Source organism: Natator depressus, chromosome 8 (assembly GCF_965152275.1).
Source record: "Natator depressus isolate rNatDep1 chromosome 8, rNatDep2.hap1, whole genome shotgun sequence".
NCBI lineage: Eukaryota > Metazoa > Chordata > Testudines > Cheloniidae > Natator > Natator depressus.
In genome coordinates, this window is record NC_134241.1 from 20,288,930 (window position 1) to 20,313,864 (window position 24,935).

The 24,935-nt window shown below is 42.8% G+C and overlaps 1 protein-coding gene across 1 annotated transcript in view; it reads right to left on the reverse strand.

Annotated features, from left to right (window-relative positions):
• Nucleotides 1-24,171, reverse strand: part of CREBRF (CREB3 regulatory factor) — a 35,077-nt gene extending 10,906 nt beyond the window's left edge. Inside the window, exons 1-4 of the mRNA XM_074960563.1 lie at nt 24,034-24,171; nt 12,987-13,176; nt 11,307-11,432; nt 9,260-10,325 (exon numbers count right to left, since the gene is read on the reverse strand). Of these exons, the coding sequence (XP_074816664.1) occupies nt 9,260-10,325; nt 11,307-11,432; nt 12,987-13,100 (1,306 nt within the window). The 5' untranslated portion in view covers nt 13,101-13,176; nt 24,034-24,171. The remainder of the gene's footprint in view (nt 1-9,259; nt 10,326-11,306; nt 11,433-12,986; nt 13,177-24,033) is intronic.
• Between the last annotated feature and the right edge of the window lie 764 nt (nt 24,172-24,935).

Sequence of the window (24,935 nt, forward strand, 5' to 3'; positions counted from 1 at the left end):
CACTTGGGCATTTGCCATAAATCCAGCAATAGATGTATAGCCATTGATGCAGCTGCAACTGTGATAGGACAATGACTTCTGAATTGGGGAAAGTCCCCACTGCATCCAAAACCTCTCTCTGCTCCTATACCACTGATGATCCAGCTCTCCTCTTCCCCCACAATCTCACCACCACACAGTGTGAGAGCTGCCTTCTCTGCAATTCTTGTAGTGTTGGATAGCCTTCTTGCACCTCCTTCATTACTTTCTCCTTCAATTCTCAGCAAAAACATTCCAGTTCTCCCTCATTTCTTAAATGAGTCTACCCAGCAATGTAGAATTTTAAACAAAACAAAAAAGCATCTTAAAGGGCAAGTTGGACAAAGAGCAAGATCCTAATCCATCAAATCAGTCCAGAACAAAACTTTGACACCATCAAAAGCTTGGGGAAAAAAGATCACCCTTGTAGCATGCCCCGAAAGTCATGATAGCCAGCTTTGTCAGACCAATGGAAGAGAAAGAGTTCCAGTATAGGAGGCCGTCTGTTCAGCACTACCTGCCCCCAGCCCCACCTCTCATCTGAACAACTTGAGCCAAGATCCATTCAGTTTGATCCCTTGTCTGCACCTCTTTAATAACAAAAGAGAAGAAATAAATAATCAAATTACAAAGATAAGACACTTTAGAGTTAAATTAGGATGCAGTTTGTATGAAATATTTAAAAATACGTTTGTATACCTCAGTTTTTAATATCTATACCAACAGGTTACAGAATAGACAGTTTTCATTTTGCAACTTTATAGCACTGGTATAGGATTATTTTAGAGTTCTCTTTTATTCTCTATCCACTTAGTTCTTCACAGCAGTTTTAAGTAGGACAATTTTTTAAAAGTAAAATATTGAACGTTATTTAAAAACAAATTGCAGAGACAAAAATGGATAATTGGGAACAGGACATGGAATGATGTGAAGTAATAAGTAAACATGTTAGTGGTTTTATTGCACAGATAGAGAATCTCACTTCAATTTTCTCATGCATCAAGAGAGTAGGTAAGCGTTGGGATTCTATTTGTTAGTTAACGCTTATTTTCCGTTTTGGAAGACAGGATGATGTGAATTAAATATCAGGGTTTTTTCCACCATGGTTGCCATAATAAATGTAAGAATATAGATTTTATGCCTGGGTTGGTAAACTCCCATGATGATTTGGTAAGTTTGTTCCCTTCTAAAGCCAACTATAATGGCATTCAGTGTATTATAACACCGTGAAAGCATTGCTGTCTAAAACCTATTGCCTCAAAAGGAGAGGTTACTCACCTTGTGCAGGAACTGGAGTTCTTCAAGTGCTCCACTTCAAGAGCACATGCATGCCACGTAACTCTGGTCGGAGACTTTTGGAAGCAATGTCTGTTTGATCCACACATGCACCCTACACTTCTTTCTGCCCCACACTGAAGATATTTAGGACTGCACAGGCAAACCACTCCCAGTTCTTTCTTCACCACAAAGTCCCATATAGGAAACTCTCAAGCTGAGGAAGAGGAGAGTGGATAGTGGAGCACCCATGGGGGGACATATCTCAAAGAACTCCAATTCCTGCACAAGGTGAGTGACCTCACTTTCTTAAAATAGTATCCCTATGGATATTCTATTTCAGGTGACTTCTGAGCAGTATCCTCATTAGAGGAGGGAGCTTTGGAGCGAAGTCCAACACTGAAGAAAAGATTGCAATCCCAAGGGCAGCATCTGATCTAGAAGAATGAAGCATTGCATAATGCTTGGAAAAAGTATGTATCAAGGTCCAAGCCTTGGGAATGTGTTTAAGGCCACTTGCCCTAAATCCAGCAATGTGAAAAAGTTGTGAAAAAGGCTAATATCATTATGGAGTATACTAACAGGAGCGTTGTATGTAAGACACTGGAGATAACTGTCCCACTTTACTCAGCACCGGTGAGGCCTCAGCTGGAGGACTATGTCCAGTTCTGGGCATCACACTTTAGGAAATATGCGGACAATTGGAGAGAGTCCAGAGGAGAGCAACAAAAAAAAAAAAAAAAAAAAAAAAGAGAAAAGGTTGAGAAAAACCTGACCTATGAGAAAAGGTTAAAAAAACTGGGCATGTTTAGTCCTGAGAAAAGAACGGGGGCGCGGGGGGCGGGGGGGGGAGAGAAGAGAATCTGTTAACAGTCTTCAAATATGTTAAGGGCTGTTATAAAGAGGATTGTGATCAGTCATTCTCCAAGTCCACTGAAGGTAGGACAAGTAATAATGGGCTTAATCTGCAGCAAGGGAGATTTAGGTTAGATATTTGGAAATACGTTCTAACCATAAGGGCATTTAAGCTCTAGAATAGGCTTCCAAGGGAGGCTGTGGAATCCCCATCTCTGGAAGTTTTTAAAAACAGACTGGATAAATACCTGTCAAGGATGGTCTAGGTTTACTTGGTCCTGCCTCAGCACAGGAGGCTGGTCTTGATGACTTCTCAAAGTCCCTTCCAGCACTACCATTTTAGGAGTCTAAGTAACACCACCAAGGTACATAGAGATCTTTCAGAATGGGCTCACACTTTAGGAGAAGGGTGTATATGGGCAAATTCATAACAAGAAGTAACATTACTCAGAAATCCTCCTTGAGAGTCTCTGGGAGGAGACTGTGGACCCTTGGGCCTGTCAGCAAATGAGACAAACAGCCTGGGAGACACTTTAAATGATCCGGTTCTGCCCAAACAGAAGGTTAATGCCCTCCTCACATCCAGGTACAGAAGGAAGCATCCTCCCTGGTCTGATGTAGCTTTGGAGGGGAGTGGGGGGGGGAACTTGGGAGATGGAGGACTTGGTTGATGTGAAACTCAGCCAACACCTTAGAAAGAAACTTAAGATGCGAATGTAATGAAATTTTGTCCCTGAAAAACACTATAAAGGGAGTGTCTGCAATTAAAGTCTGCATTTCCCCAACTCTTCAGGCAGAAGTGATGGCCACCAAGAAAGCAGCCTTCATGGACAGGTAAAGAAGGGAACAACAATTGGCAAGTGATTCGAAGGGGTGTTTCATAAGACATTTAAGTACTAAATTTAAATCCCATATAGGAATGGGTTCTCTAAAGAAAAAAAGTCTTCTCAATCCCTTCATGAATCCCACTGTTGTGGGATCAGCCAACACTGATAATCCCTCATCTGAGCAATGAAAGACTGTCATAGTCACCAAATTAACCCTAACAGAATTTAAAGATAATGCTGACTTTAATTCTAACAGATAGTCAAGGACAGGAGGGAGGGAAAAATGAACAGGTGAAAGATGTTGCTTGACAGACCAGTGATGGAATCTCTTCCATTTCTGAAGGTATTTCACGTACACCTTTTCCTACTGTTTAATAACATTTGTTGTAAAATGTAAAGTATTAAATAAGGCTTTCATTTGAAATGCTTTAACTGTTTTTCCTTCTTTTCTATATCTTTAACAAAAAAGTTAAAAGGATTTTTAATGATGTGTTTGTCAGGGTACTAAGCAGGCTGACACTGCTATAAACCAAACCCCCTACCTTGCTTAATACTATAATTTTACACAAGTGACTGGGTCATGTTAACACCTCTGACTCTTTGGGCACCTTTGGACATTCTAAATTAATAGAACTTTATACTGTACAAAACAAAACTGAAAAGACTTATACGACCATCAAAATACATAACAAAATTCACACTGTAATTCCAAGGATATTTCAAATCTGAAGTTTAGATTAATGAGCCGTTCCTCTTTAGAGCAGTGTCCCAAGACACAAGGAGAACAGAAAAGTTACCAAACATAGATTCTCCAGATAATGAAATGGCTGGGTAGATATTAGACATTCAGGGCATTCTGTAAACAGATGGGTTATTAGTTTTTAGTTAGTTGGACCCATTCTTTTCAAGAGTTGCTTTACAAAATGATGTATTGGGGCCATTGGGAAGGGAAGGGAAGAGAAGAGAGAAAATTATCTAGTTTGATTTTGACCCTGCCTAGATCAAGTCATTCCAGAGGGGCAGCTATCAACGCAAGTGCCCTCAGTTTAAAGCAGACGTGGGCAAAGTACGGCCTGCGGACTGGATCCCTCCTGCCTGGCCCCTGAGCTCTTAGGCCGGTAGGCTAGATCCCGGCCCCTCCCCTGCTGTTCCCTCTCCCCTGCAGCCTCAGCTCACTGTGCTGCTGTCGCAATGTTCTGGGCAGCGAGCTCTTGCCGGGCAGCGCAGCTGCCGAGCCATGGCCTGACCCGGTGCTCTGTGCTGCGCGGTGGCGCGGCTGCCTGTCTCGGTGCTCTGGGCGGCACAGCTGTAGCGCCTTCAGCCACCAGTGCTCCAGGCAGCGCGGGAAGGGGGCAGGGAGCGGGGGGGAGGGTTGGATAGGGGGCAGGGAAGTCACAGGGTGAGGATCGGGGGGGTTGAATGGGGGCAGGGGTCCTGGGGGGCCAGTCAGGAAGGAGAGGGGGGTTGGATGGGGCAGGGGTTTCAGGGGCGGTCAGGGGACAGGGAGAAGGGGTGGCTGGGCAGACAGGAATGAGAGGAGGGGTTGGATGGGGCGGCCGGGGCAGAGGGGGGGAGAGGAGTCAAGGGTGGCGGGTCCAGGGGCGGTCAGGGGACAGGGAACAGGGGGTGGTGGATGGGGAGGCACAGCCTCCCCTAACTAGCTCTCCATACAATTTGGGAAACCTGACGTGGCCCTCAGGCCAAAAAGTTTGCCCACCCCAGTTTACAGACTAGTACAGGGTTTCTCAAACTGGCGTCTGTGAGGGTACTCCAGGGAGTCTGTGAGTCATGTCTGGGGCTGCCAGCTCCGCTAATCAACTCCTCCCCCTCCCTCCCAGTGCCTCCTGCATGCCATGGAACAGCTGTTCAGCAGTGTACAGGAAGCGCTGGGAGGGAGGGGGAGGAGGCAGAAAGAGACAGGGAAGAGTAGGGGCAGAGGTTGGGCGTTGGGGGAAGGGGTGGAGTAGAGGTGGGGCCTGGGGCTGAGTGGAGGGCTTGGGGATCCATGACAAATTTTAAATCAAAATGGTGGTCCTCAGGTTGCTGAAGTTTGAGAACTGCTGGTCTAGAAAAATAAATGGGTACTGAAAAAGTTAAGAATATGATCAACCCTACCAAATGCATTCTTTGCTACATTCAGGGAGTCCACATCCAGTCAGCTACCTGCTATAATCAAGAGAAGCATCTTTCCTCAAATCAGCAGTTTTCAACCTTTTTGAGCTGAGCCTCCCTTTGAGTTACAATTTTTGGTTGTCCCCCCAACCCAGACAGAACTAGACACAATACCTGCCCTTTCCATCCCAGGTTTTCAGGGTGGGGGAAAAGCATGTGAGATGGTCTATGGGGGTGGAGCCAGTGCCGGGCAAGGAGGCTGCCATGAGCAGAATTTGACTCAGCTGCAGCAGATGTTGACACTGACCCACAGGGTGGCCCGCTGAGGTGAGTCATGGGGTGGAGGTGGAGCTCCTTCCCCAAGCCCTGACACACGGGGCTGGTGTCATCACTTACCCCCCGAACGTTTCTCCATTTCCCCCTAGGAGGGCACGCCCCACCATTTGAAAACCTCTGCCTCAGAGGGTCTCAAAGAGCTTTGCAAATATTAAGTGATTTAGCCTTACAACACCATATTGAGGTAGAAGAATATTTTACAAAGACAGAAACTGAAGTACAGATAAGTTAAGTGACTTACCCAATGTCACACAAAGTCAGTGTCTAAGTCAGAGAACATGATCTCTTAACCATCAGTTCTGCATTGTAAAAACCAACTAAAACAAAGAGTCCATAAACAAAAAAACCCAGATATGCACCTGGTAAATTTTTCCTGAACAGTGGATGAGCTGTCACCCTAATCCCAAAAAGCAGACACTATTCATGCTAAGGATAAGGAAAGACCCTCGCACTCTTGTTTAGGATTTAAAATGCACTCTGTGACCTACCCCATTTTGTTTCCCTGTAACTACCCACTATTATTAGGGTTCAGAGATTTGAAAAAGGAGTATACAAGTCTGTAAAAATCCTTCTAGACCTGGTTTTCTGGCAAGCACATTTTGGAGCTTGAGAAACTTTGCAGGGTGAATAAAAATGGGTGATTTCAAAAAAAGTATTTTAACCATACTTTAAAAATAAACTTACTTCAAATTTAATTTGAAGTGCTAACCCAGAATTTGACACCAGTAGTAGCTTCTGCAGGTTCAGAAAGAATATTTTTTTAATTTCAGTTTGTTCAACTACGTCAGTTCAATGACTAATTCATTAAAAGTCAAGAAACTGAGCTGGAGTTGAATGAGATCTACTAGTTCTAAAATCTTGAAGAACACAGTGATAAGAAAATCAGTTCAATTCACTAACTACAGATAATACTTCCTTTATTTAATAAATGAGTTTGAAATATCAAAACATGTTTTGATAAATCTTTCTTATGTACCCAGCACATTTTAGGTAGTTTTTTATTTAACTAATAAAAATATTGTGCCGTTTTGGGGCATTTTAGTTGAATTCCTATTTCCATCCAAATGCAGCTGGACACAAATCATGAATAAAATATTAATCTAGTAAATAATAAATGTGTCATTCACTGTTTTCTAACATAACAAAATGTAATAATTAAGATACTGAATAAAAAAAATTTATTTAAGCAATTGTATAACTTAACATATGTATAGTTATGCTCCTGGTTATCCAAAGGATTTATTAAATTTAGTGTAATGGCTATATTTAACTGGTAAGTAACCATTCAAAATGCTGATCTGCAATTAATAAGTATCAACCTTTCTTTAGAAAAATAACTGAGTAAAATACAGATCAAGATTAAATGTTTTCTGCTTGCTGATTTATATCACGATTGAAAGTTAAATCAATCCACCCTGACATCTTGCTAAATCAGCAGTTCCCAGTCTAAGCAATTTACCAGCTAGACCTCAGATGAACCAGCTAGTGCCTCCTCTTATTCTACTGAATATTCTAATCCAGCATGGAGCTTTGGCTACACCAAAGTGTATCCCAGCCTAAATACTCCTAGATGGGAAGGAGGGAACGGTGCTGCATCAATTCTCAGTATCATAGGAAAGAAGAGCCTAGAATGCCCAGAAATGGTACATATATCAATTTAGGAACTAGTGCCCCCTCGTTCTATTACCTGTATAATGGAAAAGACAGAGAGGAATTCTGTTTTTATAACAGCTGGTCCTCTATTAGCTAGTGTGCGAGAGAACCTAGACAACCCACCTGGAATCCCATGCAAAGTTGACCTTTGCTGAAGTTTGGGCTCCTAATGCTCTTACCATATATTAGCTACACTCCTGCCTCCATGGCAGTAAGGCAACTCAGTGCTGGCCTGAGAAAGGGAGAATGTAGTTAAATAGACAGTCCCTAACCCCTGTCCGAACTGTAATTTCATTTATTTACTAGATTATTCCTCTTTTCGGTTGCAGATGCATTTGCACATAAGATGTGTCTCCACAAAGACTAGGTGAGGAGGCTAAGACCTCAAAACAACGTTGCTCAATAGAGATTGGCTATCCACTTTTAGGATGTCCATTAAACTATGGATAATGAAGGAGCACGCAGATTATTAGTTTCTCATAGTTTCAGATGAGTCAGTGTTTCATAAACCCACAGAAATGGGGGAGGGGGAGAGGAGGAAAGAAAGGGGAATCAAATGTAGAAAATATACATGATAGGGGTCAATAAAAACAGTATGTTCTTTGTCCTTTCAGTGAAATGCACCTCTGTGTCAAATTTAACTCTCTACCTTTAGTTTCAGTATAACAGAATGAAAAGTCTTCCTGCTCTATGCTTGTTTCACCACTCCCTCCATCCCATCTAGGTGTATTTAGGCGGGGATACACTTTGGCATAGCCAAAGCTCCATGCTCGATTAGAAAAATAAAAAAGCAACACAAAACCCTGGTATGGTGTAATTAGACAAAATGGTGATTTAATCTTTTAGTTCCAGGCTTGGAGTAAATGACCTTCATTATTTACTTGAAGCTCCAGTGAGCTTTTATAGGCCAAGTGGCATTCTTATTTCTTAGTTACGCTACTGCTACGTGTAGGAGTAGTAGTATTTAATAGAAGGTGGAAGCGATTGCTGGTCAGAAAAAACTTTCAAAAGAGCAATTAATGCAATGCAACTAACTGAAATGCCAGCAATTAAAAAAAAATCCTTTTCAAGATTACATATTATTAAACATGGGAATCTGGTAATGTGGCATAATGGGTCAGGAGTTATACCATATGGCAATCAAGTCATACCATACAAAAACCATAACAGAAGCCACTCAAACCTTCAGAAGAATAAGTTGAGAGGATTCCCTACAGAAGCAATGAGGGAAAGCTTAGAGGACGTTAATAAAGACTTGTAATGTACACATAGAAGTAATATAGAGCATATTGAATACCCAATATATTGTTTTATACAAGTTCTACTCATGACCTCCTTACAAACATGCTTGACTGAGATTGCCGATTTAAAATGGAATTTTTTAACTGCCTTTTGAGTTTCTTCCCCAAAGTTACATATTGTCAAGTGTTTGTACAAGCTGTTAATCATTATTCTATGCTAGAAAGCTGTGTAAAACATGTATACCCACTAATAAAACTAAGCCCCTTAACTATGGACCTCTTTGCTTATATTTAATCATTACAGTAATAGTTACTGCCTTGTCACCTTCCAGATGAGGGTTAGTTCTCTGTTTTCTACTTGCAGATGAGAGAAGAGTTCTGTCTCCACAGTCCCATTGAATGCTTGGTCTCCGAGACTGCTAACAGGGGGCCATTTAGGGACAATTATAGGATTGATCTGTGTATTATGGACAATTGTCCAGTAGAATCTAGACAGACTATCAACTGATTTCACATGGGCTACTCAGGCAACTGTCAGGGGATAAAAATTCTCTGGATATACTAAAAGAACAACCTATTGCAGAGGCGTAAGGCTCTGTGTATCCCACTATCAATTGATTGACTCAATACATCCCAGCCCAGGAAAGGGATGCAGTAGTGTCCAGTAAGCCGGGAGTCAAGAATTCTACATTCTCTTCCTGGTTTTATTACTGACTCTGTGGGACCTTGACCTTCTCTGTGAAATGGGAAGAATACCTACCTAATGGGGTGCTGTGAGGTTTCATGTTTGCATTTGAAATCCTTGGATGGAAGGTCCTATGTAAGGGTAAAGTGTTACCATCTATATCTATCTATAAATCATTCCAAAGCATATTTCCCCCAATACTTGCTTGGCAGAAAGAGAGTTGCCCACCTCCTAATACACCACAAAATTTAACAAACCTGGTTCAGAGAAAGTATCACTGATGTCATCATCTTTGTCTTCCTCATAATCTTCTTCCTCATCATCATTTTCAGACAGTTCGTGCTCACTGCCAAACCCCTCGTCATGGTCCTCATCTTCAATATCTTCCTCATCCTCCTCATCCTCTTCAGAGTCTCCTTTGGTTGGCTGCTCACACAAGCTGTCTGTGACAAAGAGAGAATAATTGTGCTCTTCTTTCTTCTGTGAAGGATCTGAGACAGATGTGCTGGCAGAAAGGCTGCTCTCCCCCACAACTAGCCCTGGAGATTCCTGGGGTGGGCTGAGGAGCAGCTCCTGAGTCTCTTTGAAAGGCAAAATAGGAGTATTATGATTCTGAAGGGAATCTATCCCTTTCCTCTCTTGTCTCTTTGCTACAGCTCCACAATAGCATGTGTTCTCCTTTGCCGCATCTGCATGTGCCTGGCTCAACACTGGTTTGCTCTGTGGTAACGGACTGATCTTTACTTTTGCCTTTTTAACATAGTCTTTACATTCAACGTGACTGTTCACCTTCTCATTATTGTACACATTGGTCTTCATGATTTGTGTGCTTGAAGTGGGCTTGCTTGCCTTTTGAACATAGTCTGACAAAGGTGCCTCAGCCTGAATGTTCTTTGAGGAACATACAGGGGCTGCTGCTCTACTTGTGATTTTTTTCCCAGGTAGCAGAGAAGTTAAAGGGTTTTGTTTTACACTGAAGAGTGAATCTGAGTAATAAAGTGAATCTGACACAGGTTGAGAGTCCTCACTGTTAAGCTGGGCCAGAGTTGGAGTTTTACTTATCACCTCTTCATCTTGGTATGGGCTTGAGAAATCATCAAGGCCCAGGTAATCCACTTCTTTTGTTCCCCAGATGTCACAGCTGGTTAGTTTGGTGTACTTAGTTAAGTCTTCACAGTATGTGTCCCACTGCTCCCAGTTTGAGGTGAAAGCAGCTTCATTATCCAGGACATCTGCAAAAGACTCTAGATTTTCAATATCTTTGCAGTCCTCCATAGAAAGGAGGTTGTCTCTGGAGCTCTGCTGATAGTCCATTTCTCTGTCCTGTGCACAATAAGACAAGTTAACAAGGCACATTTTAGAAAAATACTCCCATCCAGCTCCCTGGTCTATAACAAACAAAGCCCCAAAACAAACAAAACCCCAAAACATTGAGTGCTGGTGAAGTGTACCAGCCTGATGGCACATGAGGCGTTTGTATCCCAAAACCAGACACAGCACAAGTAGCTCAGCATTATGTTGACGAATCTTTTTAGGGGAAAGGTCAGAGCATAGTTTCCATGCTCCATCAATTCTGGGCTTCTGTGCGGAGACTGCCAACAAGGGTACCGGCCAATTGTGTTATGGTTTTTTGTATTGTGTGCACTCCTGGTCACTGGGAACTGGACTAAGACCAGCAATTCATTTCACATATAAAAGAGCCATCCGATGGAAACTACTTTAGTTCCCTGCTCACCTGGGTCAGATTTATGCAAGTGACCAAGAAAAGAAGGGCTCCACGTACCAGCCACCATCAATGCCAGATATCCCAACCCTGAAGAACCTTGTTCTAGCCAGATCAATCAAATAATAAATATGAGCAATCTTTTTTCCTAGTCCATGCGTGTCTGGTATAGGAAAAATTGGTTATTTCCAACATAAGCTTAGTTTAAATTTTGTTCTGTTCATGTGTCTCTTCTTCAACTTGGGGGAATGTAATGTCTTTCCTAGACAAGACTATACTGCTTGGACTTATGTCGGCAAACAACATCCCAGCAGTGCCAACGATACACCTATCTGCTCAATCTGAGGCTCCTGAACATAAGACATACCAAAGCCTCTGCCGATAGTTAGTTTTAACAGCTTCCTGTACGTGAAACATCCCAGTTGGTGGCCTGGTGGTTGAGGACTAAGTCAGTAATAAGTAATAGTGAATAATCAGACAGCAGACCTTCACTGAACAGCTCCCTACAGACCATCCCCTCATTTACATGGGAAAGGAAGATGCTACCCAAAAGGAAAAACAAAGGGAAAAAACAAACTTACTAGTTCATACATGAAGTCTGGATCTGAACTATTTGCCAACAGATCTGTGCTCGTCAGCGTCTGTTCTGAAAATGTGTGGCACCGAAAGGCATCTCCAAAAGGAGGGTCCATTCCGCTCACGCTGGGCTACAACAAAATTGTTTGATTTTGTTAAGCAAGCTACAAAAGTTATATAAATATATATGTATTATATTACATGCGCACTCCTACACCCCGTATACCTCAACTTTGAACTTGTCCTATACTTGCATTTGGAAGACTTTTAGATAAACATGTAAGCAAACAGCCAGTTAACAATACCCAGTGCTTTTACCCACGACACTCTAAAATTTGTATCCACCATGTAGCTGCTAGATCAGGGGTCAGCAACCTTTCAGAAGTGGTGTCCCGAGTCTTCATTTATTCACTCTAGTTTAAGGTTTCGTGTGCCAGAAACACATTTTAAAGTTTTTAGAAGGTCTCTCTCTAAGTGTATATTACATACCTGAACTATTGTTGTATGTAAACAAGGTTTTTAAAATGTTTAAGAAGCTTCATTTAAAATTAAATTAAAATGCAGATCTTATCAGTTTAGTGCAGTGGTTCTTAACCTGGGGTGCGAGATGCCCTTTCTGGGGGTGAGAGACATGCGAGATTTTTTTAGCAGGTAAATCATCAAAAACACAAATTAAGCACAGGCACATAAGCTTAGTGATATTTTAATGCTTGTAGAAGTGACAGATTAATACTCTAGTCAGTACTCTTGTGAATGGGCACTACCAAAGTTTTTCATCCACTGCTTCATCAGTGGGCCTTAATCTTCCCTTGCAGCACCCTTACTATTCTAGTCCTGGAAGCTTTAAGTACATCTCAATTATTTCAATCCTGGGTAGAGACTGATGATTTTACCATTTGGGCAATTGGTTTGTAATGGAAGATCTACTGGGGGAATAGGTGGAACTTTGTGTAGAAACATTCCGCAGTTAGATTAGGATTACTGGCCACAGAAATAATACTATGAAGCAATGGCAGTTGAGGCTGAAAATGAGTTACTGCTATAAGCCTGATTTTTGCTCTCCCCCTAAAATTCACAAAGGAAGTCACACTCGACTCAGACTGGTAGAAGTCAAAATTTCTTCTATAAAATTTGAAATTAACGGGACAAGAGGTTCCTGAATTAGGACACTAGCAGGTCATAATTTGTGGTGTTTGCCTGAAAACCCACCTTGCTAGTAGGTGGTGATCTTGCTGGAAGATGGTAAGTGTGTTCCATTGGCTCACTCTGCAGGTGGCTCATACGCTCACAGACAGAGGGGTAAGTGTGGCTCTCTAGAAAGAGTACCTAGGGTATGGGTTAGGCAGCCGTGAGTTAACGAATCTAAGAGCAGTCAAACCGGAGGAGAAGACTTGAGCTTTTAGTTTTGTTTATCCACTGATAATTACTTTATTATTAAATAAAGCCAAACCCTACAAGGGGGACAGCTTTGACTCTACTCAGCATCTTAGCTTTAACTTAAAGCAGATTGGGAAAGGCATCTCACTTGTTATAATTTATATACTTCTTCTGAAGGTTCCTTGTTAGCTCAAAAGAATCTTGTAATTTAACTATAAATTTTAAAAATGCAGCAGGGTGTGTGTGTGTAGGGAATACTTTACATAAGTAAATCAACTCACACACACACACACACACACCAGGCTTACCTGAGGCATTTCCAAGCCCAGATCCCCCAAATCCAATTCCAAACTTCTTGTTTTCTTCACTTTTAGATTCCTTTCCAGCTTTACTTCAGTGTCAGTGGGTAGCATATAACTCATGCAATGAAAGGGATAGAGGTTTTCCCTGGAATAACTTCAGTTCACGCACATGGAGCTCTTCTCTCTTTGTAGACTTCTGTGTAAAATGAACAGACCAAACACCAAAAGTTAACATTTATTACACTACAAGTTACGTGCCACAAAAAGGAGACAAACACAGGGGTTTTTTTCCTTCAGAAAAAAAAAGTTAGTATCCCAACATGATCATTTCTGAGGGAGCAAAAAACAAAAATCCCCCGCAAAACTGAACAGACCTCATGCTGGAGCATGCCACAAGAATTAGTTCTTCTCTCCTCCCACACCCTAGTTTAAATGAAAAAGCATGGAACAAACAAGACTTGTGCAAACCTTGCTGCTAATTTAGACTATTTTCCGTTACCTTTTGCTCACTGTGTTTGATTGTCCTCTATTTAGATGCGAGCTCTTCAGGGTAGAGACTGTCTTTTCACATCTCTGGAAAGTGCCCAGCACACTTTTAGGTCAATACAAACAACACTCTTCATACATTTAATATCACAAAGTCAATAAATTCTAGAATGAGACTCATAATCATCATATTTTCCAAAGTGGATATTGAGGGCATACCTGTTTTAGTGTTTTCCCCATCCTTTTCTAACAAGGTCAGCCCAGCCACCTCCAGCTACAATTTAATCAGTTTCTCATGCAGTAACATCTAGTGGCAGAAGGGAAGTGCAGCAGGCACACTCACTATTAAAAAGGGGAACTTTCCTATTCGAACTTAAAGTTTGAGCCAATTCCAATGTCTTCCACTGACTTCTGCCTGGGCCTGGGTTGATTTGATCCAATTTATTCAATAGTAATTTCCTTGTCTCAGTATCTTCTGTAGTCCCTTGGATAGTTCAAATGCATGTCCTAAATAAGGGCTCCTTTCCAATCATTCCTGCATTTGTAACAGCATGAGGAAGCAAGGCTATGAAAAAGCAAAGTATTTGGTGCAAACGTGACAAAAAGCTCAAAAGATAAATGATTGTGAGCGCAGGAGAAACCAATTTATACATCAGAACTAACTAGCCATATTCATTCCTGGTGTAATTCCACTGACAACTGTTACACCAGGGATGAATTTGGCCAAATATTTATTGGCCTTCCTTCCCACACCCCCAAATACATGAAAGTCTCTTTAAGGAATGATGTGCACTGCCTAGATAAATCAGACAGCAGCAGTGTTGTATGAGCATTAAACTGAAATCCCAACTATCAACCCTGAAACAACAGTGCAGAAATATCAGTAGAAACATATTTCCATTTCTTTGAATGTAATTGTTTTATTTTGCACACAATTCCCTTCTAAAAGTGAAGCCACTTGCTCAGATTATTTAAGTTTATTCTCATTTTTAAATGCAGAAATAGCACTAGAAATGTTCTCCTACCGCAGAGTAAACGTGCCAGGAAAAAAAGAATCCCTTTATAGATGAACTAACACAGGAAGGTAAATTATTCCTTCCCACTGAGTTAGTCTAAATTTTGTATCATGAATTTAGTATCTTTAAAAAGTCATTTGCATCTTAAGGTAAGTGAAAGAGAATGCAAACAAAGCCCCTGCCACAGCAAAATAAAGTGGTTTTTAAATCGCAGAGTCACAAACATAAACAAAAACAAATATAAAAAACCACAAAGTTTCAATAGCCCAAATTTTAACTAGGCAAGACAGGTTCTCATTAAGATAATGCAAATGCTTCCAATGAAGCCACCCCTTTTAGGGCCTACATGTCAAATAAAAACCGACCAGTCCTTTCTGAAGTAAGATTTTCTTTCTATCCTCATATTTCCAACAATCCCTTTTTTACTTGTGTCAACTGATGTTTAAACTTTCTGTCAGACTGCCTCAGGGCACCAAGTGTGCAGCCCTTGTCTGTCTCAGTACACTGAAAACTACACACAGAAGAGACATCTACAGAGCAGGCTTGCTCAATGCTGTGAAACGTCACATTAGGTCGCAAAATAGATTTGCTCATTAGTCTAATGCAGTACCAAAACTCTGCACTTTAACTTAAATTTTAAAAAAGTATGGAAACTCATTTTGGAGCCTGGCTCTTCATATTTCTAGCTGGGGGCATGAGGGAGGGGAGACAGGGTTGAGGAAATGGATCTCATCTTTCAATACCAATCCGCATGTCACAGTCTCTCTGCAATTCTGTATGTTCAAAGGGATCAATTTTATCTTCTATAAACTTAATATGCCAGCATCTTAATGATTTTGGGCAACCAGAATATCTGAAACTGCAAGTCTATGGAGTGTCAAGACCAAATTCTGCCTTTTTACAATCCACGCAACCCCACTGCCTTTGATACACAAGGTATAAAGTCAGGGCAGAATTTCGCCCAACCCCTATGGCAATGGGTTCAGTAATGATTTGACATGACACTTCCCAAAAGCTTCTCTGCACCTGAATCTCCAGAGTCTGCAAGTGTTATAAAGGTTATTAAGGAGCATAACAAACTTCCATGAATTCAAGTATGGTAGTTGCTGGTCTCCAACATAAACTCATAGTGTCATATTCTCAAATGTCTTGTGCCCTTACTCGACTAGGCAGAATGTATTCAAATAATCATTCTTTTTACGTTTTTTTTCTTAGTCCAAAATCTCATCAGAACACTTCAATGATGGTACTTCAATCATACTTAGATAAATGCTAATGTTCATACTCAATGGGTAACCTTTGGTATTTACTGTTAGTTTTGACTACAAGACAATTAAATGGAAAGAGACAGTGAGGGGCACAAACTAATGACCCAGTTAGAGATTCTTAGTCTACAGCGTTCTCCACATTTACTATAGAGCAGGACTGCCTTTTATTCTTTTCCATTCCTAAATTCCCTGGAATCATCAAATCTTTATGATAAAAAAAAACATTCACACTTACTTTTTTCTGGGGTTGGTAGATCATAATTTAATACACCAATCAACAATGTCTATGGAAACATGGGTTTAAAATCTGAATTGGTTGGAAAGTAAAATGAGTTTGGGGATCTCAAAGGACCCATTTATCCACATAGAACTACTATACAGTTCATCCATTATAAACAGTCTGTGCTTAAGACCACACTAGAACAGCCTAGCAGGGATGCTGCAGATCAGGATTCAGCCTACTGAATACAGATTTGAATGAATGGAAAGAACTGTAGTGGGGCTTACAACAGGAGTATAAAGAAAAGGAGTACTTGTGGCACCTTAGAGACTAACCAATTTGAGCATGAGCTCACGAAAGCTCATGCTCAAATAAATTGGTTAGTCTCTAAGGTGCCACAAGTACTCCTTTTCTTTTTGCGAATACAGACTAACACGGCTGTTACTCTGAAACAGGAGTATAAGTAATACTGAAGATCAGTACACTTGCAGAGTTGTATGGGAGCACTTGCCCTTTAAGTGAGTTCCATTAATTTCTTAAATAAACATTAAAGGATACTGGGCATTGGTAATGTAATACACCCTTTCACTTCTAAATCACTGGTGCCCCAGGTGGGTTGTGATCATAAAGTTATAACCAACCACTGTTCAGTGGAGTTTGTAAAATGAAATATTAATCTAAAATCAGTTCCTAGAAGATAATCAGTTAGAAAAGTGTGTTTATCTTGCTGGTGATCTTATAGAAATGCTAAATGAACCACAGAGACAACTTTCAAGCTGGACCCTCCAATGCCAGGGTTGTTATATTGATGTGGTAGTGCAGGGGAGCTCGCATTGCCACTTCCTGTGTTTTATTCTCCCAGATTGTAAATCCATCACCTTTCACCAACATTAAATTCACTCAAAAGAAACCCCAAAGAGAAGTTTCCAAACAACTGCATGAGAATCTAGCTGAATGGCTTTACAATATACACAAAAAGAAAAGGAGTACTTGTGGCACCTTAGAGACTAACATTTATTTGAGCATAAGCTTTCATGAGCTACAGCTCTGCTCCGCTGTAGCTCACGAAAACTTATGCTCAAAATTTTTGCGGATATAGACTAACACGGCTGCTACTCTGAAACTTTACAATATACAGTGCACCTCAAACTGCAATATGAATTTTGTACTTCAGTTATGAGCAACATTGCTATTTAATGTTTGTAATGTTAGATGCATTTTGTACTGTTTAAAAGTAGTAAGTATAGCTATATCTTTTGTTAAGGATTTGCACAGTGCCTATTATCACAGCAGCTAAGCACTTAGTTACAGCGTTAAAGTACATTACATAAACAATTACATTTTCACCATCATGAAAAGTGTTTCAGCTGCTATTAATATGTCAAAGTTCCATTTTTAATACCAGAAGAAAGGGAGGAGAAAACATGTTTGCATGACTTTCCATGTGTACTAATCAATATTTTATTGATATTAATATTTGTACATGATTTGGAAGATGAAGAAATATAGCTTGAAAGTTTCCCCAAACACCTGTTAGGCCTGAGGATGAAGTCTACTAGCATAGATGACTAGCAGCAGCAGTACTAGCATTGGGGATCGGTCCTGCTTTGAGCAGGGGGTTGGACTAGATGACCTCCTGAGGTCCCTTCCAACCCTGATATTCTATGATAGGTGAAAAAAGCAGACTGGTTTTCAAGACCTGTATGTGGTACTATTAAAACCAGTGGTGGGCAACTTGCAGCTCATCATGGTAATCTGCTGCTGGGCTGCCAGTTTGTTTACATTTGCGTTCCCAGCCAATGGGAGCTGTGGGAAGCAGCAGCCAGCACGTCCCTGTGGCCTGCGCCACTTCCCGCAGCTCCCATTGGACAGGAACGGCAAACCGCGGCCACTGGGAGCTGCAGACAGCTGTGCAAATGTAAGCAAAGTGTCCGGCAGCCTGCCAGTGGATTACCCTGACGGGCTGCGTGCGGCCCGCGGGCCGCAGGTTGCCCACCACTGTATTAAACAGAACGCTTTGTCTGCGAGCAGGCATCCACTGGGCTTTAATAGCAAAAAACAGTGATCCATACTATTAATAACTTTAAGAAACTACTACAGTAAACAAGAAGAGTATGGTACTAGATTATAAAGACTAAATTCATAGTTTATTTGAACACATATCCTTATACAAGAATTTCAGCCAAATAGGTCAAAGGTTACTTGGGCATTCTTCATTTCTGCATATAACATAAGCAGACTAACAGACGCCAGCAACTGATCACTGCTTTTTCACTGCATGTCATATTTCAAAGAGACTTTAAACAATACTGTTGGACTTAAGAGTCAAAAAAACCCCTCCAACCACCTATCCCTTTTGTAATAAAATGTTAACTTTTCTGAGCATTTTGGGGTGGGCAAAGGGGCTGGTATTTGAACGTACATATCGGACTAATTAATATTTTTAAATCATTGAGCCCCACCTGCCTCACTGTTTTGCCACTGTAGGTGCTAATAGCAACATATTTCAAACAATCGCACATTAAGCCCAAGGATCTCAAAAGGTAAGCATCATTATTTCTCTTCTAAAAGGACAGGGGATTTGAAGTACAGGGAAGTTAAGTGACTTGCTCCAGGTCATGGCAAGTCAGTGGAAGAATTGGGGATAGGACCCAGATATCTTGATTCATATTCTTGCTCTAACCACTACAGTACATTCATCTTTAAAACTCTAATACTACCAGCATCACTTTCCTCTGAACACCTACTGCATGGACATCTTATTCAAGAAAAACCTCACCAGACCAAGTGGAAAATTGCAGCAGGTTAAGTAGAATTACCGCATCTAGTGAAACAGTGAAGGGCTATTTTGAATACAGATGAAAATACAAGTGCTAGAGCAGGGATCGGCAACCTTTGCCACTCAGCCCACCAGGGAAAGCTGCTGGCGGGCTAGGACAGTTTGTTTACCTGCAGTGTCCGCAGGTTCGGCCAATCGCAGCTCCCACTGGCCATGGTTCGCTGTGCCAGGCCAATGGGGGCTGCGGGAAGCGGTGTGGGCTTAGGGATATGATGGCCGCCACTTCCCGCAGCCCCCATTGGCAGCTGTGATCGGCCGAACCTGCAGATGCTGCAGGTAAACAAACTGTCCCGGCCCGCCAGCAGCTTTCCCTGACAGGCCGTGTGCCAAAGGTTGCCGATCCTTGTGCTAGAGGTTACACTATTTTCAGGCAAGTTATTAGCAGCTTTCAATTAATTCTTAACATCTTTTAATACTTTTTAGGAATCAATTTTAAATGTGAAAGGGATTAATTAGTATATGGATTTTATTCAAGTACTGTAAAACTAGAAAAGAGTTACTTTCACAAGAGATAATAATGAAACTGGTTTCTTCTGCTTATGTTGCATGGGAATTCACTGTTAGAAACAGAACAAAGAAGAGAGAAAACGAACACAAAACTAGGCAATTATATAACTGATCTTTTGGAAGGACTGTCCTAGCATAAGCAATGCTACAGAGATGTAGAATATGAAGTCATCATCTCCACTCTTCTGCCAGTGCAGGGTACAGGGTGTAGAGCAGAGTCTTTGAGGAGAATGTGAGGGGCGCAAAGAAGGACGAAATCCTTAATGCTCAGAAAACCCCCGGGTGAAGGGAAATGTAAATTTATTCTAAGCCCTTGTATTGTGGAATTATATTTATAGAAAACAAAAAAAGTTTTGATATTAACTGCCGTCTCAACACAAAATGCTTCAAACTCACATATTTTATAGCCAAAAAGTGTGCAAGTGTAGTCAATTTATCCATTATCAAACAAATAATAAAAATATAATCCAATTGCCCATGCCATCCAAAAACCTGCAGGAAATGTAAATAAGCAAAAACAGAAGTGTTTATTTTTTCTTAAAATGAATTATGGCACAGGCTACACTTTAAAGCCTAAGGCAATATATTCAAGTAATCATCCCCTAGCACCAATCTGTTAAGTAGATTTTCCTATATATTGGTTATTCTCTGTTACAATAGAATCTCAGAGTTACGAACACCTTGGGAATGGAGGTTGTTCCTAACTCTGAAAAGTTTGGAACTCTAAACAAAGAGTTATGGTTGTTCTTTCAAAAGTTTACACCTGAAAAACAACAATACAGCTTTGAAACTTTACCATGCAGAACAAAAATGCTGTTTTTAACCATCTTAATTTAAATTAAACAAGCACAGAAACAGCTTCCTTACCATGTCAAATCTTTTTAAACTTTCACTTTATTTTTAGTAGTTTGTGTTTAACACAGTACTGTACAGTATTTGCTTTTTTGGTTTTGTCTCTGCGGCCTGATTGCATATTTCCGGTTCCAAATGAGGTATCTGATTGACCGGTCAGTTCCTAACTCTGGTGTTTGTAACTCTGAGGTTCTACTGTACCTCAAGTAAATAGTTCTCATAGGGTTTTACATGCTTGATCCTCAAGGAATCTCTGATTGGATAAATAATTTTTTCATTGTACAGTTGGGAAAACTGGGGTACAGGGTTAAGTGGTATGGTATATCAGAGATGGTCTCCTCTGATCACTAAATAATGCCTCTATCAAACACAGACAATCCTTTATAAGTTAGCTAGTGTTTCTACAGCACTCGAAAAGTGCTGAGAATTATAATTCATTTCTCACTCCAGGAGCTATACCATCCAGCAATGAGTTTTACAGGCCATGTGATCATTATCCACTTTCCTTCAACATTAACCATACCAGGTTAGTTGGCAATCCGAAGTATACCAATCACCTAAAATATCTCAGACCTAGCAATTTCCACTCCTTATCTAGGATGCCCACACTGAACATGCACCAGATCCCCCAAAAAACTTCTGTATCTACATCTATTATTCTTACTCCAAAAAAAATGTGCAAATGTTATAATTCAAAAAACCCACAAGGGTTCTTCAGGTGTGCTCAGAAGCAAGCTGTCTGACGTAAACAACCTGGATGTCAGCCCACCTTTTTATTACTGTATTTTGAATTCAAGTCTCTTACAGCTTGAAAGACCATGAGTCAAGTCTCATCATACTTACGCTGGTTTTACACCAGTGTGACTTCAAGGAGTTACCCCTTATTTACACTGTGAACAAAACAGGCCTACTGTGCTTTCAATCCAGAAATTAATATTTCAGTGTGTACAGTTACAAACTTAAAATAAAGTATCTAGTCTATACTGGAGTTTGAAAAAACTGCAAAATTTGTTTTAATTGGTTAGTTCAGCATGAAAGGTAGAAGAATTCTGGTCCTGAAATTAAAACACTAATTATTGGATCAGTTACCGAAAATAATCCTTAAAAAAAAAACCCAGTGTGCCTCACCTATGCACATACCACAGTTGTATTAACGAACTGTCAAAGCACAAGTATCAGGGGGTAGCCATGTTAGTCTGTATCCACAAAAACAACAAGGAGTCTGGTGGCACCTTCTCTTCATGTGTCAGTATATAATGCCTGCATCTGAAGAAGTGGGTTTTTTACCCACAAAAGTTTATGCCCAAATAAATCTGTTAGTCTTTAAGGTGCCACTGGACTCCTTGTTGTTTTTGTCAAATCACAGGGATGAGATTAGGGCATGTCTCATAACTCAAAGGGATGGAGAAGTTCAGTAGTTCACAAAAAAAAGTCCCTAATCATACAAAAAGCTCCCTGGCAAGCAGAAGCCAGCTGAAAGCCCCACTGAAGTAGAGGAGGGTCCTTGTAGGGGCAGAAATCTACCTATTTGATGACCTGTTGATTTGAAAAAGGCTCTGTGCCAGTTTCCAGCAACACAAAGCTCCTTATAGGAATGATCTCATGGAATGTTAATATTTCCTTATTTATAAGAAAAGAATGGAAGGAAGGATGATCAGAAATCTCATGCTTGGATAAACACCTTAATTTGCTTTAAAAGGGAAGTAATTCAGATTAATATTGGATTAAACTCCACATTTCTAGAATAGTTAGTAAACAGTTTATGACATTTTCTGAATTTTAGATCAAACGTTTTTTGTAGAGCACCAATAATGTGTATGATTATGCCTCATTTACAAAAGCCAGAAGTGAAAAGATTCATGGGGAAGGAGGGAGGGTTTAAGCATGAAAAGAGAGAACATAACTTTAAAGAACCAAGTTACAGAGAGTCTGTCTCCTTAACAATAAATGAAGATGTTTTACCCTCAGTTTCCTGATACAAACAAACAAATATTAGTCATGAGAAGTCCTGCGAGTGACAGCAAGGAATTAGGTCCGCCCTGGGTCAGAGGGTAACTGGGGGGCTGGTCTGGGTATGTGTGGGATAGTCACAGCAGCAGAGGGGATGGTCCACTAGTTTTGTAAGCTACTTCCTATCCAGCATGTGCCTCCTGACACCCCCTTGGCTTCAGAGAGCAGGAGCTCAATCTTCCAGCCCAATCACCTAGGTCAGGCATCTCCCCTTTCTGCATCGTCCGGAGCCCTACCTGTGCCTCTCCCCGCCACCTCAAAGGGGAAGGGAGCTGCCCTTCCTAGCACACCCCTGGCTGAGCCCGCCTGCCTCCCGCACCTCTGACTCAGCCCCCACAGGCATGGTCTCCCCGCGACAAGCCCTTGTGCCTGGGCCTCGCCCCCTCCTCCTGACCCACTAACACACCTCCCAGCCAACATGGCCGCCCCACCAACCAGCACCGAACGCAGCCTAACCCGTGACACAGCCCGCCCCACCCCCTTCCCAACCTGATTGGCCACCCAACCTCCCAAGCTCGCACCCATTGGCCCGAGCCGCCGCCACTCATCCGCCCAGCGGCTCTTTCAAGCTAGTGTGAGGCAACATGTAAACAAATCACTTTCAGAGGCTCCTCAGCTAGGCAGTGCCGCCCCCCCACTCCCAAAGGAAAGGAAGTGGGGGAGCTACTGCTCTTCAGAGGGAATGGATAAGGGAACCTACTCTCACCAACTCCACCGTCAAGGCATGGGGGGAGCGGGCTTCCCTCACCCCCCCCCATCCCCCCCGCTGGGGTGCCCATAGGCAGCTACTCTTCTCTCCTGGACTAGGAAGATGGGGCAGGAGGCTCGCAGGCAGCTAGGTTCGCCCCACAAATCCCCCTCCAGGAGAGGAAATAAGGACGGATCTCCATGGTAGCTAGTTTCCAGGCCTGTCACAAGCCTAAGACTCCTCCGGGAGCCCACACATCCCCAAACTAGTTACATAGAGTCACAGGGCTGAGCTGGGAGACTCCCTCACCCATTTCCCACCCAGCTGTCGCCTGTCTCCCCTATTTGCACTGATCCCTTATATACTGAGGGCTAAGCAATCCTTTCATCCATAGTACCAGAACCCACAGAGCCCCTGGAGAGAAGGTGCTTTAATCCCCATGATCGTTCAGTGCAGGCTCTGCTCCCCTTGCCACGGCACAAACGCCTGATAGATGTAGGTTGCAATGGAAGCCGACAGGCCACTGCTAACTCAGTGCACGCCCCTGCACATGCTGCTGCTTTCCTTTGCAGTCTCTTTCAACTCCTTCTGCTACTAACTTGCAGCCATTCATTTCAAAACATACCAAAGGCCCAAGAAGCGACAGCAGTACAATCACTGTGCCAACGGGTCGGAAACCTCAGAAGCAGAGAAACTCAGGCATCTGCCTTGCACGGGGCTGTTCCCATCATACTACCAACAACCGCCCCCTTGAAGGAGCACGGGAAAGTGTCTGCTGCCCTCCACTTCTCTATCCGCGTGGTACCTCCCCCATCCCATACGCCTCTCCAAAACCAGGAGAGGGAATCAGAGGCAGACACACCCCTTTTTCACCCTGGGATTGTCCTGGCCTCAGTACCCCGGTCCTTCCTTGTGTGTATCAGCGACTCTCCTGATCTACTCTGGATGGAGTCCCTGTACCTCTCTGCTGGGTTAAAGGAGCAATAAATGCAGTCCCCCGCCCCGCCAAGGACTGCACCAGCCTCCACACCGCTGCCCCCAGCCCTTATCCTGCCAGGAGCTACTAGTGCAACAGTCTCCACAGCCTCCGCCCTGTCAGAGGCTGCTGCTACCGCCACCCCCACGACCCCTCCCTGCCCGAGGCTGCTGCAGCAGCCGCTCCCTCACCTGGCGTCCCCCCGACCCAGCGGGGCAAAGGTATGGCTCAGTAGGGGGCGCCGCCCATCCCGCTCCGGCCCGGACCCTCCATGCTGCTTTGGGGTTTGTTTTGTTTATGTCTCTTCCTGACGGGTTCCCGGAAATCGCGTGACTCGCCCCCCTCACGTGAGAAGGGGGGGGGGTCTGAGAGCAGGCCAATCACAGAGAACAATGCACAGGGCCTATCAGCAGCTGCAGCGCAGGCAGTCCTCTGTCATGTGACAGGGGCGGGCCGTGGAGGGGCCCAGTGGGTGAGGGGGGGTATTGGCTCCCAGGCTTTTCCAGTGAGCCTTGCAGTGTGTGCCAGGAGTGGCCGAACTTATTGACCCTCAGACTCCGAGCTGCATATAACCGTCTTCAGCGCTTCAAGAGGTGGAGCGTGCCTGCTAAGCCGGGGGGTTTCAGCCTTGCAGGGAGGCGGGTCTCGGGGCTCCAGCCCCATCGGAGGCATCTGCTGGGGCTCAGGACTCCAGTCCTGTGGGGTGCGCCTGCCAGGGCTGGGGGCTTCAGCCTTGCTCCTGCTGAAGCCCCCAGCCCTGGCAGGCGCACCCCACAGGGCTGAATCCTGAGACCCCCATCCATGCAGGGTGGGACCCCTAGCTCCACCACAGGGCAGAAGCTTCGGCCCGGTCAGTGAAGAATCAGGGGCTCCGCAAGCCCCACTTTAACTGTAAAAGAGCTGAATCCGGCGTATGGGCCGCAGTTTGGCCACCCCGATATATATGCCATATAGGGTAGCAGGTGGTCCCAAGGGAGTTTCCCCACACAAGGAGCAGTGGGCTCTCCCAGGGAGTCAGCAGAGGGGCATCACCCCATACACAGGGCTACGGGACTCCAGGGAGTTACTGGTGGGGACTATTTTTATGTAGTTT